The sequence below is a fragment of the Pipistrellus hanaki genome, assembly GCF_964339955.1.
Source record: "Pipistrellus hanaki genome assembly, chromosome: 3".
NCBI lineage: Eukaryota > Metazoa > Chordata > Mammalia > Chiroptera > Vespertilionidae > Pipistrellus > Pipistrellus hanaki.
Genome location: NC_140505.1, coordinates 119789265 through 119808015, shown reverse-complemented (window position 1 = coordinate 119808015; position 18751 = coordinate 119789265). Strand labels below are relative to the sequence as shown.

General features: G+C 40.1%; 1 protein-coding gene across 1 annotated transcript; it reads left to right on the top strand.

Moving 5' to 3' along the window:
- Positions 1 to 8840: 8840 nt before the first annotated feature.
- On the top strand, positions 8841 to 10910 carry LOC311619705 (sodium-dependent phosphate transport protein 2B-like; the record flags this gene model as incomplete). The annotated part of the gene is made up of 2 exons (XM_084878249.1): positions 8841 to 8967; positions 9073 to 10910. The coding sequence occupies 2 exons, from the start codon at positions 8841 to 8843 to the stop codon at positions 10908 to 10910; spliced, it is 1965 nt and encodes a 654-aa protein (XP_084734375.1).
- Between the last annotated feature and the right edge of the window lie 7841 nt (positions 10911 to 18751).

Here is an 18751-nt window from a genome sequence, read left to right as displayed (position 1 = left end):
ACTATTTTTTGCCTTTTTGAAGGAATAACTATACCACTGCCACTGTCAAAGTTTTCATCACTTTCATTTAGAATATCTGATAAATTGTCAGCAAATATATCCAGAATTTTATCAAGTTCTTCATCACTATCTATGGTTATTGAGCACTTAAAAAATATAAAATTGATATAAAAAGTTATTTTTATTACTAACAACAAGAGACTGACCACTTTAATTCTTTTTGTGATTTTTAACTTCAATGAATGTATCATTCATTACACTATTTCTTTCTAAATCACAATGAAAAGTGGAGAATTATTGTGATTGGCCACAATCCTTAGAACAGGAAACAGGAGAATTCTTGTGATCTATCCGCAATGTTAGAAAGGAGCTAATGCCCAAAATGGAGTTACTTGTGCTAAGTCCCATGTCACCAAAATGAGACATAATACTTAATTACATTTTCAGCCTCTTCCAGGGGTAGAATGGCTAAAAGATAGGAGAAGATTTTATCTCCCTCAGTTGCTGTTGGGCTAAAGTTCTTATGATATCCCAAGAAAATGAATTCTCTGAGACTCATCTGGGAGAATGAATGACTTTTGTGCAGAATAAAATCCCTGAGCTTCCAAAGTTCCATTTTCTTTAGTCCAGTCATAGAAGTGTAGCTGGGGTTTCAGTGGAGCTAAAATCAGAGCTGGTGTCCAGAGTTTCCTTTCCATGTTGGAGCCAGTTCCAGTCCAGCACCAGCCTAGCTTAACTTGTGTTCCCCACTGCAGTCTATCAGTAAGTTGCATGTGTGGATCCACATGGCCATAATCACATGGGTAAAAGCAAACAACAAAAACAAAAACAAAAAACCACACACACACACAAACAAGAGAGCACACCCTCAGCAACAAGAACCATGAGTCCCAAGAGCAACAAGAGTTTCAAGAGAGAAAATTCCTTTGTTTAGGAATATGTATTCCCAAATTTGGGCACACTTGTAGTGGCCACACCTATTCTGGCCAACCATATCTGTCCCCAGGTTTGATTGACAGACAGGTACCTTCCCTGCTCCACCCAACTTTACTGGGCATGTGTCTATCTTCCTTTGTTGGATTCCTTTCCCCAACATTTTGTAGGGAATAGACAATCCCCTGGGGAGTGTGAAATTGTAGCTTCCTAGCAAAGCTGCCTAAATGACATGCCTATAATATTTGGCCTTTCCTTTGCTCCTTTTCTATCTATATATATAACAGCCTAAGCAACCCTTAAGACTGGACAACCGACTGGTAGCTATTACACGCACTGACCACCAGGGGGCAGACACTTAACCTCCCACAGTCCCTCTCCCTTGGCCCACTGGCCCTGATCAGGACTGAGAGAGACAGCCCTAATCACCCCAATCACTGGGCAGGCAAAGGGATCTCACCTGGGCACGAATTCATGCACTGGGTCTCTAGTTATTAATAGCTAACTAGCTAATTACAATGGTATGAGAATATTAAACTAGTCAACCTAAAATTACCTGGTTAGCACTAGTAAGGTAATTTACCCCTTAATAAAGGTGGCCTTGACACAAACAAGCTGCTCTTTGCTAGCATAGCTCCTTTTCCACCCAGTCTATTTTGCATGGCTCTTTGAATGGGAAGTTGCCCAGGTCATAAATTGTTGAATAAAGCCAATAAGATCTTTTAAATTTACCACATAATTTTGTTTTTTTAAGACATAATTACCTATTAAAGACATCAAAAGCATCATAAACAAAATAATAAGCAAAATTTAAGCAGAGGAAATATAACATGTGAGAACCCAAAAGATACTTCCCACAAATTAATTTCTAAAATTCCATTAATAGCTCCAGTTTTTATTTTAAAAAGATATACATAGACAATGCATAGAAAAAATATGAACAGATAATAAACATACAACAATTTTCAACCTCATTGTTAATTAGGTAAGTTAATATTCTACATTACCTATTAAATTCACAAGGAATGACAATGTGGGGAAAAGTGCACAAATTGGGCACTCTTACTTCTGCTGGAAGTAAGTTCCAGAACAACATTTTTGGGAAGCAATCTCATGTATTAAAAAAAGAAAAACCTCTTAAAAATATTGCATACCATTTGACCTAATGTGCTACTTTCTACTATTTTTATCTAGAGGTAATAGAAATTCTGACTAAGATTAATGTACAGTTATATTCATTGCAGCATTACTGTTAATAGCAAGATATTGGGGAAAATTTTACATGTTCAACTTTTGGAAAATAATTAGAATATGGGTATATCCATCTATTGTTGGGTTACTAGGTAGGCATAGATCCAAGTCCTGATTCTCTCTATTCTCTACATCTGCCTGTTTCTGTTAGTTATCTTACACTTCGTTTCCTCAATTGCAAAACTGGGTTAATAATACCTGTTCCTGGGTATTCATGTCAAGAGTAAATATTATGATACATTAAAAGTGTCCAGCAATATGGAACAGTGAAATGTTGTTCTTAAGAAAAGTTATCAAAATAATGTTTGTGCAAATCAAAGTGTGTGAATTGTTCCGAGTGCTTTTGAAGAAAATTCATACATAAAATTCAGAATATATTTTTGTTTGCTTCTGGCATGCTTGTGCTGGCTGATTTGCTCCTTTCTCATACTTGACCTGAATTTGAGCCTAACTAGAGTCTAAGCTGAGAGCCAATAGGTATTTTCTTGGGAGCTATCAGGCAAACAAAGCTCCTTTTCTAAAAGTGGAAACAATTTTGCACACAAGTGCAGGTCTGGGGATGTTGCCTTCAGGGAAGCTTTCAGAATTAGAAGCCTCTTTGGTGATCAGGCACTGTGACAGAGGTTGAGGAAATGGGCCACTTAATAGGGGATTTTCCCCACTGGTTTAGGCGACAGTGTTTGGTGTGAATTGTGTGACAAGTGGGTGTGACAGACTGGAAGATATTTATAGAAACACAACACCAAACTATTCAAGATTCCTCTACCCACAAGTAAACAAATACAACTCCACAACTGAAATAGTGAGACCTTTAGTGTGGAAATTAAGAAGATGGAAAGCAATTCTCCCATAAATAATATTAAAATTTACTGAGCTTTGAGGTACTTAAGACACTCCTGTGACTTGGTTCTATTAGGAAAACAATTTTATAAATGAATATACTGAAACACGGAGATGATAAATGACTTATCCAGGATCATGAGAAGGCTAAAAAGGGCTAATTCCAATTTAACCCTGATATTTGGAGGCTAGTGATCTGAATCCATGTCAGCAAGCTCAGTGTACATTCTTTTAAAAAAACATATATATATACTTTATTGATTTCTTACAGAGAGGAAGAGAGAGGGACAGAGAGTTAGAAACATCGATGAGAGAGAATCATCGATCAGCTGCCTCTTGCACAACCCCTACTGGGGATTGCCTACAACAAAGGTACATGCCCTTGACTGGAATCGAACCCAGGACGACCTTTCAGTCCACAGGCTGATGCTCTATCCACTGAGCAAAACCGGTTTCGGCTCAGTGTACATTCTTGATAACCTATAATTAAGTTTCTACCTCCTTCCCAGATACTGATCTTGCAGAACCTGTTATGTGAACAGTGCACTACCCTGGACGAAGGGTTATTAACATTGGTGCCAGGGCAAGCCAGACCATGGGATATGGCCTGGAGACCCCCCAACAACTGGGGCCTTCTTGCAAGGCCTGTGAATAGGACTGGAAGCATAATCTATCTTTGTGGGACAAAGACCACAGGAAGATATAAAGGGAAGCCCCATGTATGTTCCTTCACTCAGATTTGGAAGGTTGTTCCTTGAGTCTGCCAGTGTATTAAACAGTATCCCTCCACTTTTTTGAAATGTTGCTTGGTTTTCTTTGGTCTTCTGCAGTAATCATACACCTAATATTTGTCTGAATTCTAGGGACTCTGACTTCAGAATCTGAGCTCTTCATCAATATATGCAACTGTCATTCATTAATAATTTTGTTATTAATAGTAAAACAAAGAAATGCCACTTTTTAATGTATGCTATGCACTAGGCTCTGTATTTAGTATTTTATAAAGTGTATCTCCTTTAATCCTTGCATAACAAACGCATGCATTGTATTTCTAGCACAACTTGTGACATTCTAAGAACAAGTTGGGGGCCAGGATGACTGAACTGCTAAGATTACCTTTTGAATTAAAAAACTTTACCTTTATCTAGTTACCTGGTGCAAAATTTGAAACCTCATACACTGCACGTAGAATGTAAAATGTTAACAGCTTTGAAAACAATCTAGTAGTTCTTCAAAAGATTAAACATACAGTTACTACATGACTTGGTAATTCTAGTCCTAGGTATATAGCCAAAAAAAGCTAAAATATGTCCACACAAAAACACGCATATGAATGCTCATAGCTGCATCTATGAGCATTCTTACAATAGGCAAGAATGAAAACAAATCAAATGTCAATAAATAGATGTATATACATTTGATGGAATATGATGTGGCGATAAATGAAATGAAGTACTAATGAATTTTCCAACATGGATGAACCTTGAAAGCATTAGGTTAAGTGAAAGAAGCAAATCACGAAGAATCCCATATTATATGATTCCATTTTTATTAAATGGTTGGTATAGGCACATCCACGGAGAAAGCAAGTTGATTGGTGGTTGGTGAGGACTGGAAGTGAAGGAATTTGGGAGAAAGTGAAGAAAGATTGCTAATGAGTATAAGGTTTCTTTTGGGGATGATGAAAATGTATGTTCTAAAATTGATTGTGGCAACTGTTGTGAGTTGAGTAGTTTTCTCCTGAGCAGGATGCAAGGATGGTTTCTTTCCCAGGTTCTTGTCCAGGTGGATTCGAAGAATGAAGTCATGGGTAAAAGGTGGGAGATGAAAAGGGTGGAAGTTTATTGGAAGCAAGTGCAGGCTCTCATAATGGGGTGACCCACTAAGCTCCTTTTTTCTAAGTTTATAAAGGCTGCAGGCTTTTGTTTCTTCATATTGCCTTCCAATTGGTAGAATATCAGCTTCAAAGCTCAAAACCCACATGGTGTGCCCCTCCTTTTCTTCCCTTTCAAGGATAAAATTCTCTATCTCCTGTGAAATTTTGTTTTTCTCTTTCTCCCATTTGTCTATCCTCTGAGAATGTTTGTTTCCTGTTTCTCCCCATACCCTGTGGCTTTTCCCTCTCTTCTGTGAGTGGATGTCCTTCTCTCCCCTTTATCTTATGGCACCTCTTTTTTCTTGTCTGTGGATGTATGCTTTTGGTAGCTCCAAGTTATTTCTACGCCATATAGATAGCCACCTGTACAGCATTTTTATAATTTATATAGTAATCACAGCGGAACTTATGTTGGGCTCTCATTTGGAAATGTCAAGGGAAACAAGACTCTGTATTTTGTGATGGTGGCTTTTCAACGTGCCTCTGTTAACCCTGCACATGCCTCCCTGTAAATATGAAAGCTAAGCCCACGCGGGGCTGCGGCCCTCTTTGCACTCTACAGATTGGATGCTTATACCTGTATTGATTGTATTTTTTTTTTAACTGGTTGTGGGAAGGGAAAAATGAAGATGATCAAACCCACCACACACAAAAAAATAAGATAACCAAGTCGAAGTTTCCCATAAAGCATAATACACAGAAAGTACTCATTCCTATAAAAACACTATTAAATTTCCAAATAAGCAACACTGCATGGATTGATTCTACTTCTGAAATAATAAATTTGTCTAACTTTTAAAAGTTCTAGAGGGATGTGGGGGAACAAAAGCCACATGATTTTTTTTTTTTTAACTATTGTACATTGGAAAAATAATTGCAAATACCTGGCTCAATTAAAATAAGCTACAGTTCTGATTTGAAACACCAAAAATAAAGGGAGAAGTGCAGGTATATTTTCATGTGTACGTATAGTAAACTCATTATTTTAATAAAGACATCAGTATAACCCCCTAAGGATCAATTCAAAGCAGGACTCACTAGCCAGCAGGTTGAACACCAGCCAACCAGCCCCTCTCCTCACCCAGTCAAGCCAGCCATGCACACTGATGGTACAAACTGCAGCATAACAAGGGCTGGGAAGTTAATGCAGTCAACCTAACACAGCACCAATAACAAACATTTTTGTTAAGGGATCCCACAGAATAGAAAAAGCAAGAATAAAGGAAAAAGTTCAGAAGAAAGAACTGAGATGGAACAGGCCCTAAAAGATATTAAAACATACTAAAAGACCACAGTTATCAAAACAGTATGCTAAAAGAGAACAGAAAGGAAAAAAGAGGTGGAAGGGTGGGGAGGCAAATGAAACCCAGTATGACAGCAGCAACAAACACATACTGAGCACGTGGGGGAGTGGCAGAAGCCACAGCACCTTCAGGAGAGCAGACCATAGCTGTTCCTCTGCTGAAATTCACAGGAAGGACAGTGGTTCATAGGGGCTGCCCAGACCATGTCTCCGACCCACTCACGCTCCCTCCTTCTTACCTGTTCCCTCACACACATACACACACCCTCATGCACACTCACACTCAATGCACATTCACACTCATTCACATAAGCTATAAGGATAACCAAGCCAGCACAAGAGAGAAAAGGGTGCTTGAATTCCCATTGGAAGGTATTTGCTCTTCTATGAAACAATAAGCTTTCATGTTATTATCGTATGTTATTATGATGAATATTTTATACAGATATTTTAGATCTTTTCCTGATGTGGGTCTCTCTGTAAGTATAATGACTAGGCCAAAGGGTGAACATAGTGTTGTGCTTCTTTAAAAAAAAAAAATAATAATTTTATTGATTTCACAGAGGAAGGAAGTGGGAGAGACGGAAACATCAATAATGAGAAAAATCATTGATCAGCTGCCTCCTGCACCTGCAGCCTACAACCTGGCCATGTGCCCTTAATTGGGATCGAACCTGGGACTCTTCAGTGCACAGACATGCCTTCTTTATGAAATTTTAGCAGGGACTGTTTCTGGACTATTTTATTCAATTAATCCATCGTGTTGCTTTCAGGCTTTTGTCATACTGGGTTTTATTTGTCTCCTCCCCCCCCACACACACACACCCATTTTCCTTTCTGTTCTCTTTTAGCATACTGTTCTGATAACTGTGGTCTTTTAGTATGTTTTAATATCTTTTAGGGCCTGTTCCATCTCAGTTCGTTCTTCTGAATTTTTTCCCTTATACTTGCTTTTTCTATTCTGTGGGATCCCTTAGCAGGACCCGCGTGGTTCAGGGCCCACTCAGGGTCTGGTTTCTGGAGAAGGCCGCACACTAAAATGAAGACAAACTGGAAAAGAGTTAATTTGGGAAAATGGGAGCCAGGCTGGAGTCAACCTCTAGTGGGAAGATTACCACTAGGCTCTGGCTTTGCTAACCCTTTTATTGAGGCTGCTATGGGATCCACCTATTACCCTTAAGCAGCTTTGGGAAACACTCATAGCCCTTAGGCAGGTAATAAGCGGTTAATCATATCAGTAAGGATTTAAATGATTACAAGATGGGGAAGTTGCCTCAGTTACCCTTGTCTCAATCAGATAGGAAGTAGTTGGCTCTGACCTTTCAGAGCTTCAAGGTTGACCAGCCTTTTAGATCTTTCTATTGGTTTCCGGCACTATACCTCCACTTGAGTTTTAGAATTGCCTTGCCAATGTCCATAACTTCTCCCCTGGGGGGATGTCCTAGGTCTCTAATTGGCCTATAGGTCTTTAATTCCCCTATAGCTAAGGTGACCAGACGTCCATCTTTTGGTGGGACAATCCCGATATTTAACAATTTGTCCCGCGTCCCACGGTGTTTTAAAAAAGTCCCGATTTTTGGAAAGAATGCACGACAAGCTAGGGAACAATGGGAGAATGGGAAGGGAATATAAGGTTTTCAGCGGCCATGTGGCTATTTAGCCAGATATGAGCTTTATATTATTTTTGTTAATTTTATAATGTTAAACTTGAATAATAACAAATAATTGTTGCGAACTGATTATCGAGAACTGCTTATCAACATTCTCATTGTTGATCAGTTGTTAGAACTCCACCACCATTGTTTGAACTTAATGAACAATGGCATTTTTGGGGATTGGCAAGGACGAAAACATTTTGTAACTATCTCTCACACGATACACCTCGTGTGCTAGTAAGCTAGTTAAACAAGTGATGTCATTACAAATCAGATAGTCAGATAATTTAGTTAATTAATTTATTTATTTCATAAATACATAAACTTTCTTGAATTTAGCAGGAAGGACTCCTATTATTTATATTTTATTGTGCCAGCAAAAAGTCTAGTTCCTGCCTTGAAAGTGACACATACAACTATACATAATTTTTATTTATTTATTATATTTGTAAATTGTACTTATGTTGAAATTTAAAAAAATACATTATAATACTATTTTTGCATTCTATGAAAATTTTTGTTGCTCCAAATAGACCAAATTTTTAATCAAGAGCCCCCCCCACCCCTCCCACCCCACCCCCGTAAATGGTGTCCCGCTTTACCAATGTTCAAATCTGGTCACCTTACTCGTAACACTTGTGTGTGAGCCAGACTAGCTTGATCAGATAGGGTCCTTAGAGCAAGGGGGGAGGGTATAAACAGCCGGAAAAATAAGCCCCAAAGTCAGATTTCTAACCCTGAGGACAGGATCTAATCCACTCTAGGAGAGGGCTGCAATAATAGGCTTAGGGAGTCCCACCCTAAGGAGGAGCTGGGCTGACTACATATAAAAAGGCTCACATACTGCAGTGAACTCTGTCTCCTGGCTCATTCTGGCTTCTCCTTCCTCAGAGAGCAGCTCTCCCAGATCACAGCCTCCCAAGGCCTGCTGGACCCAGACTCCACGGAGAACAGAAGGGAGAGGATTTCAGCCTCTTGGAAGATGGTCAGAGCTACCATGGCTCCTTGGCCTGAGGCAGAAACGGCCCAACCCAACCCAGATGAATACATGGGAGGCATCACCAGCCAACAGCCCCCCACAGATGGAAAAGGAAAAGAGCCCAACAAAGGTAAGTGCCACTCATCCAACCCCAAGGGGCCTCCTGGGGGCACCCCAAGAGGCGCCGGGCTGATCCCCCGCCTTTCTCCTTGACCTTTGTTGTTTGTTTGGCCAGGTGGTGCGGGGACCACGGAAACCAAGATTGAGCTTCAGCCATACCACTCCACCGCCACCCAGATGGAGGAGCCCAACGACGTCCAAGACCCCTGGGACCTGCCCGAGCTTCAGCCCGAGGGGACCAAGTGGTCGGAGAGAGACGCCAAAGGGAAGATTCTGTCCATCCTGAAAGGGGTCGGGAGGTTCCTTCTGCTCCTGGGCTTCCTCTACCTGTTCGTGTGCTCCTTGGATGTTCTGAGCAGCGCCTTCCAGCTGGTTGGAGGGAAAATGGCCGGGAAGTTCTTCAGCAACAACTCCATCATGTCCAACCCCCTGGCGGGCCTGATGATCGGGGTGCTGGTGACCGCCTTGGTGCAGAGCTCGAGCACGTCCACCTCCATCCTCGTCAGCATGGTGGCCTCCTCACTGCTGTCGGTGCGGACTGCCATCCCCTTCGTCATGGGCGCCAACATCGGGACCTCCATCACCAACACCCTGGTGGCGCTCATGCAGGTCGGAGACCGGGATGTGTTCAGAAGGGCTTTCGCAGGGGCCACCGTCCACGACTTCTTCAACTGGCTCTCCGTGCTGGTGCTCCTGCCCGTGGAGGTCTCCACCCACTACCTGGAGGCCCTGACCAACCTGATGGTGGACTCCTTCCACTTCCAAAGTGGAGAAGATGCCCCGGAACTGCTGAAGGTTATCACCAAACCCCTCACAAAGCTCATCATCCAGCTGGAGAAGAAGGTTATCAACCGGATCGCCATGAACGACCCAGCAGCTGAGAACAAGAGCCTGATCAAGATTTGGTGCAAGACGTTGACCCGCGTGACCCAGATGAATGTCACCGTCCCCTCGATCCAGAACTGCACCTCGCCCGACCTCTGTTGGACAGACGGCTTTCACACCTGGACCATCAAGAACGTGACCCGCCGGGAGAACATCGCCCAGTGCCAGCACCTCTTCGTGAATGCCAGCCTCCCGGACGTGGTTGTGGGCATCCTCCTTCTGGTCACCTCCGTGCTGGTGCTCTGTGGCTGCCTGGTCATGATCGTCAAGCTCCTGTCCTCTGCGCTTAAGGGGCAAGTAGCCGTTGTCATCAAGAAGACCATCAACACGGATTTCCCTTTCCCCTTCTCCTGGCTGACCGGCTACCTGGCCATCTTGGTGGGGGCAGGCATGACCTTCATCGTGCAGAGCAGCTCGGTGTTCACGTCCACTCTGACCCCGCTGATCGCGGTGGGTGTGATCAGCATCGAGAGGGCGTACCCGCTCACGCTGGGGGCCAACATCGGCACCACCACCACCGCTCTCATGGCCGCCCTGGCCAGTCCAGGCAAGACCTTGAAGAGCTCGCTCCAGATCGCCCTGTGCCACTTTTTCTTCAACATCACGGGGATCCTTCTGTGGTACCCAGTCCCGTTCAGCCGCCTGCCCATCCGCCTGGCCAAGGGCCTGGGCGACATCTCAGCCAAGTACCGCTGGTTTGCCGTCTTCTACCTGGTCACCTTGTTCTTCCTGTTCCCGCTGTCGGTGTTCGGCCTCTCGCTGGCTGGCTGGCCTGCGCTGGTGGGCGTGGGGGCGCCCATCATCCTGGTGATCCTTCTGGTGCTGCTGCTCCAGCTCCTGCAGGCCCGCTGCCCCTGTGTCCTGCCGGAGGTGCTCCAGACCTGGAGCTTCCTGCCCCTGTGCCTGCGCTCGCTGCAGCCCTGGGATGCCGCCCTCTCCCTGGCCACCGGCTGCTGCGTGAGGAGCTGCTGCTGCAGCTGCAGCAAGTGCTGCCAGGAGCCAGAAGAGGACTACATCTGGATCCAGATGCCCGAGTCCTTCTATACCGTCTCCTTGGGCAGATTTTAACATTGGTAAATCCTGACACCATTGACGTGGGGGAGGGGTTCTTGATTAAAAATTTGGTCTATATGGAGCAACAAAAATTGTCATAGAACGCAAAAATTGTATTGTTATATATATTTTTAAAATGTCCACATATGTACAGTTTACAAATATAATAAATAAAAATTATTTTTATAGTATTTTATTCTTTGGCATATTTCTCATTTGAGTGAATTTTTTTTAGTCCCATATTTCCCCCGAAATAAGACATCCTCCAAAAATAGGACCTACTTAAAGGTTTCCTTCTGAGTGAAATATGAGAGGGCAGGGCAGGGCGAGGACAGAGTCTTGACTCCACTGTGGGGCAGGGCGGAGTTATCCTCCATTGTGTAACTGAACCCTAGCCCTCACCCAACCAATCAGGGTTAGCCGAGGCAGTGATATCACCACCCTCCGGAGTAAAACCCCAGGGCTTGGCGAAGTTTGCTCTCTTCCGCCATGCTGTCGGCATGAGTGGGGCAGAGCCCATGCTCGCATGGAAAAGGCTCTTTTGTTTATTGCATCGGACTCGGCTCCCTGGTGGTCCTTGGGGATCACAAAGTCTGGGCATAACAAAATATAAGGCATCCCCCCGAAAATAAAGCTCCCCCTAGGCTCTGTTTCAGAATGCTATTGCTAAACATGAGAGATTTGGTCTACTGATTCTGAAAGAAATGGAGTCATAAGAAATTCACCAGGAAATTCAGAAATTGGATTGTTATGATGATGTTCCGGAAGATGATCACATGATTGTCTTTGAATAAATGAGTAAATTCTTGATACTGTAGGATTCAGTTTGTCTGGTTTGTGTTGACAACTACCTTACTACCGTACCATATACAGGTAATAAATTTCCTTTACTTTCATTTAGCAATAAATGTGTACCGTATTCTTCTTCATGGAAAAATAAGACATCCCCTGAAAATAAGACCTAGCGCATCTTTGGGAGCAAAAATTAATATAAGACACTGTCTTATTTTCGGGGAAACAGGGTAGATCAGGGTGAATGTTACCTCAGTCCAATTCTATGTCAGACATTAGTAAATACAATCATTATTAAGCTGGTCCAAAACAGTTCATACAAACTATTCTGAAAATCAAAACAATTCAGCTCTCTGTTCTTTGAGAAGCACCAATCACACTTTGCCCAAGGGGCAGATAAAACAATCTGTTCTATTACACTTATGGTAATCTTCAGGCACTGAGCTTAACCCTGCCTTAGGCTGACGAAGGTTACAAGAGAAGAATTTGCTAGAGTCTTATGCTTTGTTGTGCAGCAGCAGAAATATTTCTAAAACACAGTGGATATTTCTTGAATGTTCTCTACTGAGAATCCAAATGTAGTATTCATCATAATACTCAAGAGCCACTATTTTCACTAATATAAACTGACTTATGATGTCCGGTATGCTAATTAGAAAACCATTAGTTGTTCAATACACAGATATCCAAAGCCTTTATTGAAGCTACCACTAGAGCATAGGTTTTCTGGAATGATGGGACAACCACCCAGATTGAATTATTTTATTTTTTTTAATTTATGTTTTTTATTGCTTTCAGAGAGGAAGGGAGAGGGAGAGAGATAGAAACATCAATGATGAGAGAGAATCACTGATCAGCTGCCTCCTGCATGCCCCACAGTAGAGATGGAGCCTGCAACAGGACATGTGTCCTGACCAGGAATTGAACCATAACCTCCTGGTTCACAGGTTGATATTCAACCTCTGAGCCATGCCAGCAGGGCTGAATTCTTGATTACAGAAGCTAACGGCTCATAGTTATTGGCCCTTGAACTATTATACATAGAAATTTCATCCTCTCTAGGTTGAACTATAATATATAAATGTGGTTCAAATACCTATCTTGTTTATGATTGTATTCTCATCACCTAGATTTATTCCTTAATATAATGTAGATCAAGCATGTCAAATTGAAAGGCTAACACAGGCCAAATAAATGAGGCATGCGGCCTGTAGGCCACAAGTTTGACATGCTTGATGTAGATAATCCATAAATATTTCCCAAATGGGTAATTTGTGTAAACTTTTTAGGTAAAAGTTCTCAAACTGCCCATCAAGTCTTATTTTGGGATATTTATTTTCTTATGAAAAATTAGTTATATTTGTTTCAAAACTTGATTTTAGGATTTCCCCCTCATAATAATTATATAAAATACATATATTTCCTGATTTAGGCAAATTAATTTTCTCATTTGTAAACATATACCAAGTATCTGTTATTGTAAAATAAATTAACAAAAGCTCAAATAATGCCATCTGACCCTTATCCTCAAATTTCTTATTCTGCAATAGTTATAGTACATAATCAGAGATAATATAACTTGAACTGTATCTATGATAAAGAACTTTATCTGAAGAAAATAAAATAAAAGAAGTAAATATAATGTTCTCTTGAATCAAGTGCATTCTCATTCACGAGTTTTTCCTTTTCTTTTTGTATTCTTTTGGATGTGCTGACCAAACAAATTTTTCACTGAAGTCCAAGTTGAATTTCAATTGAAAATCAATTGCCCTTGTTTCCTGGGAGACAATTAATATTGCACACAATGACATTTTATTATACTTGAAAATACTGTTAACTTACTATGGTTTGACTAAGAATTATAGTCCTAATCATGAAGAAACTTTTAGATCAGAATTAGTATATAATTATATTAGGTGCTACATAGTATGTAAGTGGTACTGCACTGGTTATATTTATTACTCCAAATCACAAACGTTTACAATAAGTAAAGAGTTATTGTTTATAATTTTGAATGTAGATAGGTAAGGGTATTTTCAAAGTTCCTTTAAGTTTGAATTTGTGCCAAAAGACAGCTGCATGTCAGGGTGACAGATGGCTCACCCAGAACTCATTGAAATACGCTCTACCTTTCTCTACTCTAGAGACTGGGAAATAAAATAAGAAAATACTCATCACTCCAGTCTCTTTGCAGAGTTGGTCAGGATGTAATGTTCTGGCTAATAGAATGTGGAATGACATCTCAGGCTTTACATCCTCAGTGAAAAGTCAAAATCTCTTTTAAAAAAAGACTTTTCCATATGACCTTCCCCTTCTCCTTCCTCCTCTTTAGAATGTGAACATGGTGATCAGAAGTGCAGTAGCTTCTAAAGACCAGGAAAAGTCAAAGATGTATGCCAAGGATGGAAGGAAAAGAAGAAAGAAGCACAAAAATGAAGACATTCTTGTATAGACCTGGACCATGTAATCTCCAGATCCTTGATCATAAAGAAAATTAACTGCCTCATTACCATAATAGAGCAAATATATAACAGAATTTTAAAAGTTAAAAATAGTTGCAGTGATTGAAGATCATTTTAAAGATAAGACAGAACCCTTTCCTTTTTTCTTATCATAGAAAATGTGATAAATTGAAGAATGCTATTAATATTTTACTTTTAGGCAAAAATTAGAATGACAGTATGCTTTTGTAAGATAAATTTAAATTCTGTTGTCATTTGGTAGTATAACCCGCATAATTTTATTTTTGTTTAATATTAAAAATAAAATAAATTACATGTGTAATTTGAGAGTTAAGCTGTAAGTTTTACAAAGGGCAGATAAAATTTGATGTTTTATTCATATGCATAAACATGTCAATACTCTTATATAGATACTAGAGAACTGGTGCACAAAAATTTGTGCACTTAGGGGGGTCTCTCAGCCCAGCGTGGATGCTCTCACAATCCAGGACCCCTTGGGTAGTGTCCAGTCCCATCACAGCATGGTTCTGGTTCCTCACCCCATGCAGTCTGCTGTTCAGTCATTTGGTCATCCAACACGAACCCCCCTGTCGGCCTTGTTGCCCCACACAACCTGCTGTTTGGTCATCTACCCAGTTGTTTAGGTCGTGATGGCCCCTGGCTTTTTATATATTAGGATTATATCCTCTTTCCTTGTATCCCCTTGTTATAAAGTAGGGTGTGTTGTCACAGTGGACAGTAGCCATAGTTCTGGGAAGCCATTCCTACACTTGGATGGGTAGTACTAACAGAATTCTACAGGGGAATGAATGTAGCCCCAACTCAAACTCTCCTGCCTTTGGGGGAACCCCAAATGCCAGCAGCCAATCTTCTTTCACTAAAGATGAGGAAAATTGCAAGGGAAGTATTGCTGGATTAGAAAAATACAGTGATCTTAAAGAATCAAAGTTAAATACATTACTCTGCAAACTTTTATAAAAAACAGACCACATTAAAACATTGTAAATGCTTGGCAGCAAATACTCACCTTGCTTATCAGTATCTTGATTAAATTATCTAAATGGGAGAAAGCTAAACCTGGATAGAACTAAAATGTAAAATTTTCCCCACTGAACAGTGGGTGAAAGCTCAGTAAGAAAGCCACATTTGTTATAAAAAAAATACATTTTAATCTACATTCAAACTTTAATGTCATAAAGTAATTTTAATGTCATGAAATAATTTTTAATGTCACAAAGTAATTTATACATATTTTGAATAAACCACCTTTCATCTTTGCTAAAATATTTCTCTTTTTATTTAAAGATCTGCCATAACTGCTACCTCTGCTTTGAAGCCTTCCCTGATCATTAGAGAGAATGGAACTCACACAATGGTACTTGCTTTGTATTTATTAATGATACTAATTACTTGCCACATTATATTTTAGATTCTGGTTTATACCCATTATCTCTAGGGTTAGCATATAGTTCATTGCCCTAACAAGGCAACCTTTGAGAATGAAAGGGGGCACCTTAGTAATTAAGCCAGGAACAGAGGTAGAAGCTCAGATTGTTGTGGCAGAATGCACAGGAGAACGATCAGCCAGCACTCTGAAAGATGAAAGTTTAACCTTTATTTCACAGATCTGCTAGCCCAGGGGAATTCCAGATCCAAAGCCTGAACTGAACTTGTGGGGAGGCTCTGATCTATATATCTCCTCCTGTAGCAGGCCCCTGAGGGTCTCCACAGCTGGGCACAAGTCAATCTTGGCGAGGCCTTGGGGGCATGCTCTTCACTTAGCTTCATACTACCTTACTACCGTACCATATACAGGTAATAAATTTCTTTTATTTTCATTTAGCAATAAATGTGTACTGTAGGGAAGCAGGCGGGATGGTAGAGACAGTCACACGAAGCCCTATTCTTGCAGAAATCTTCCTGCAATGGGCCTCTAGTCTATATATATAAAAGCCTAAGTGACTGTTATGACCAAACAACCAGAGTGATTGAACGACTGGTCAACCAGTCACTATGACGCATGCTGACCACCAGGGGGCAGACAATGCAGGAGATGCCCCCTGGTGGTAAGTGCACTCCCACAGCCAGCCTCCCATAGCCCCTCCCTCAGCTGGCCGTCCCCCCTGATAGTTCTCAATCACTGGCCAGGTCAAGGGACCCATCTGTGCACTAATTTATGCACCAGGATTCTAGTATTTACATAATTGCTCATTTCTATCTTGATAGATTTTATTCCCTTGGCTTCCAAGATACCATACATTTTTGGTTGCTTCCTTTCATAGTGGCTATCTCAGTCTCTTTTCTGATTCTCAGTATTTGGGTTACTTGCCTCTCTGCCTAGTCTTTCCTTGGAAATGTCATTCGTAAATAGTAATATATGCATATATATAGTGGTGATTCCTAACTGTAAATCTCATTCTGAGTCCTTTGCTTTGAATTGCAGAGATTCAATTGCATTCTCAAACTCTCTAATAGTCATTTCACAATTAGCATGGCTCTAACCATCTCTGTGTTTTACCTCCCAAAACACTTATTCTATGTCAGTTAAAGAAAACTCCTCTCATCGATGTTTCTGGCTTTTTATCTCTCTCCCTTCCTCTCTGTACAAAATCAATAAAATATATTTAAAAAAAAAGAAAAAGAAAAAAAACCCTCATCTTTCTAGTTATTGCATAATACAATAAAATAGTTGAAGTTATTCTGACACCTCTATTTCTTTCATATTCCACAACCAATCCATGCACATCTACTTTTCATATATATCCAGACACTGGCCACTTCTCAATATTTTTCCATCAACCATTGCCATCTCTTGCCCTATATCATTGCAATGACCTACCACCAAGTTTCCTTGCTTTCATTCTTATCCTCTTAAAATTTTTTCTCAACATAAAAGCAAGAGTGCTCCTTTAAAACTGTAACAGATCAAACCACTGCTCTACACAAAATCCTCCAATAAACATCTATATGCATATTTATGGACATTAAAAGTTAAAGTTTTAAAATTGCCTACATAGCCCCACATGAACCTGCTACCTCTCTGATTTCATTTCCTCCTACTCCCCTACTCACTCACTTTCCCCTAGATACACTGGTATTCTTGCTGTTTTTCAAACACATTAATCTTGTATTTACCTGAGGCCTATCTCGGGGCCTTTGTGCTGTCTTTCTCTCTACTTAAAATGCACTTCACCTAGATATATATCTGTAAACTTTACTTTGTTGTAGGTTCAATAATAATAGGTTCAAATGTTCCCTTTTCAAAGAAGTTCTTCCAGACCATCATTTTAAAAATAGTAACCTCCACTAAGGCATTCTATTACCCTTGTCCTATTTTATTTTTCTCCATAATACTTATCATCTTACAGAATACTATATATTTGTTTTATTTCTTTTCTTGTCCTTGTCTCTTCAACAGTATAATATAGAATCAATAGTTGCAGATTTCTTTCCATTTTGTCCATAGCTGTATCTCTAGTTCTTGAAATAGAGCCTGTCAAATGAGGCATTTAATATTTACTGAATGAACAAATAAATAGATAAATTAATTTATATTTTTAATACTATACTGTCATACTTTTGTTTTAAAAGTTAGTTAATGGGCAGACCCTTCTCTTATACATTCATTGGAAAAATTTCTTTCATGTCACATCACTTTATTAACTGTTTCCTAGTTTCATGAAAAAAAAAAAACACAACACTTTAAAAAGACTTCTAATAAATAATGAATTAAATTCATAGCTAAAGAAATTTATTCTTATTGATCTCTATCTAAGTGAAGGTAAATGATGATCATTTCTCCTTATTAATACATATTATCATTAGTTAGCAAAAGAGAATTGAATATCCATAAAGTACGCATAGTAAAAAAATGTACATAAAGAAAGAAGAGCCTAGCAGGTTTTGCTCAGTGGATAGAGCATCACCCTGGGGACTAAAGGGTCACAGGTTTGATTCCGGTCAAGGACACATGCCCAGGTTGTGGGCTCCTTCCCCACTAGGGGGCATGAAGGAGGCAGCTGATCGATGATTCTTTCTCATCATTGATGTTTCTATCTCTCTCTCCCTCACCCTTCCTCCTTGAAATCAATAAATATATATTTAAAAAAAAAGAAAGAACAAGAGAATGGTGTAAGGACAAAATCTGTGTAGAAGTCTGGAAAAAAAAAAGGTTCAGCAAAAGAGAGGTGAAATAGCTCATTTAGTATAAGAAAAATTTGCTTTTATGTAAATATGCAAAAAAGGGACTTCTAAGAGGTCAAATGTGTCAAATGATGCTAAATTGTAAAATATAACCTTTTTCTCAGGCAAAGGAAAAACAAAATTCATTATTCAGGTCTGACCTTTAATCAAATCTGGGTTAAAAAGGCATTGGAATTTTTAAGTTCCCCATATGTATGTGTTGAATGAATTAGAGTTGGAGGTCATGCAAGGATTTTGGACTCAAGTCTTGGTTACATGCTATATTATTTGTCTGAGTGCATATGTCACATGGGATATGGGTCCTAATTTGTTCTGCAAATCCAATAAAATGATCATGAAGCAACAATGTTGACCGTTCTGGTTGGTACTCAGCAGTGTAAAAGAAGACAAAAAGATGCT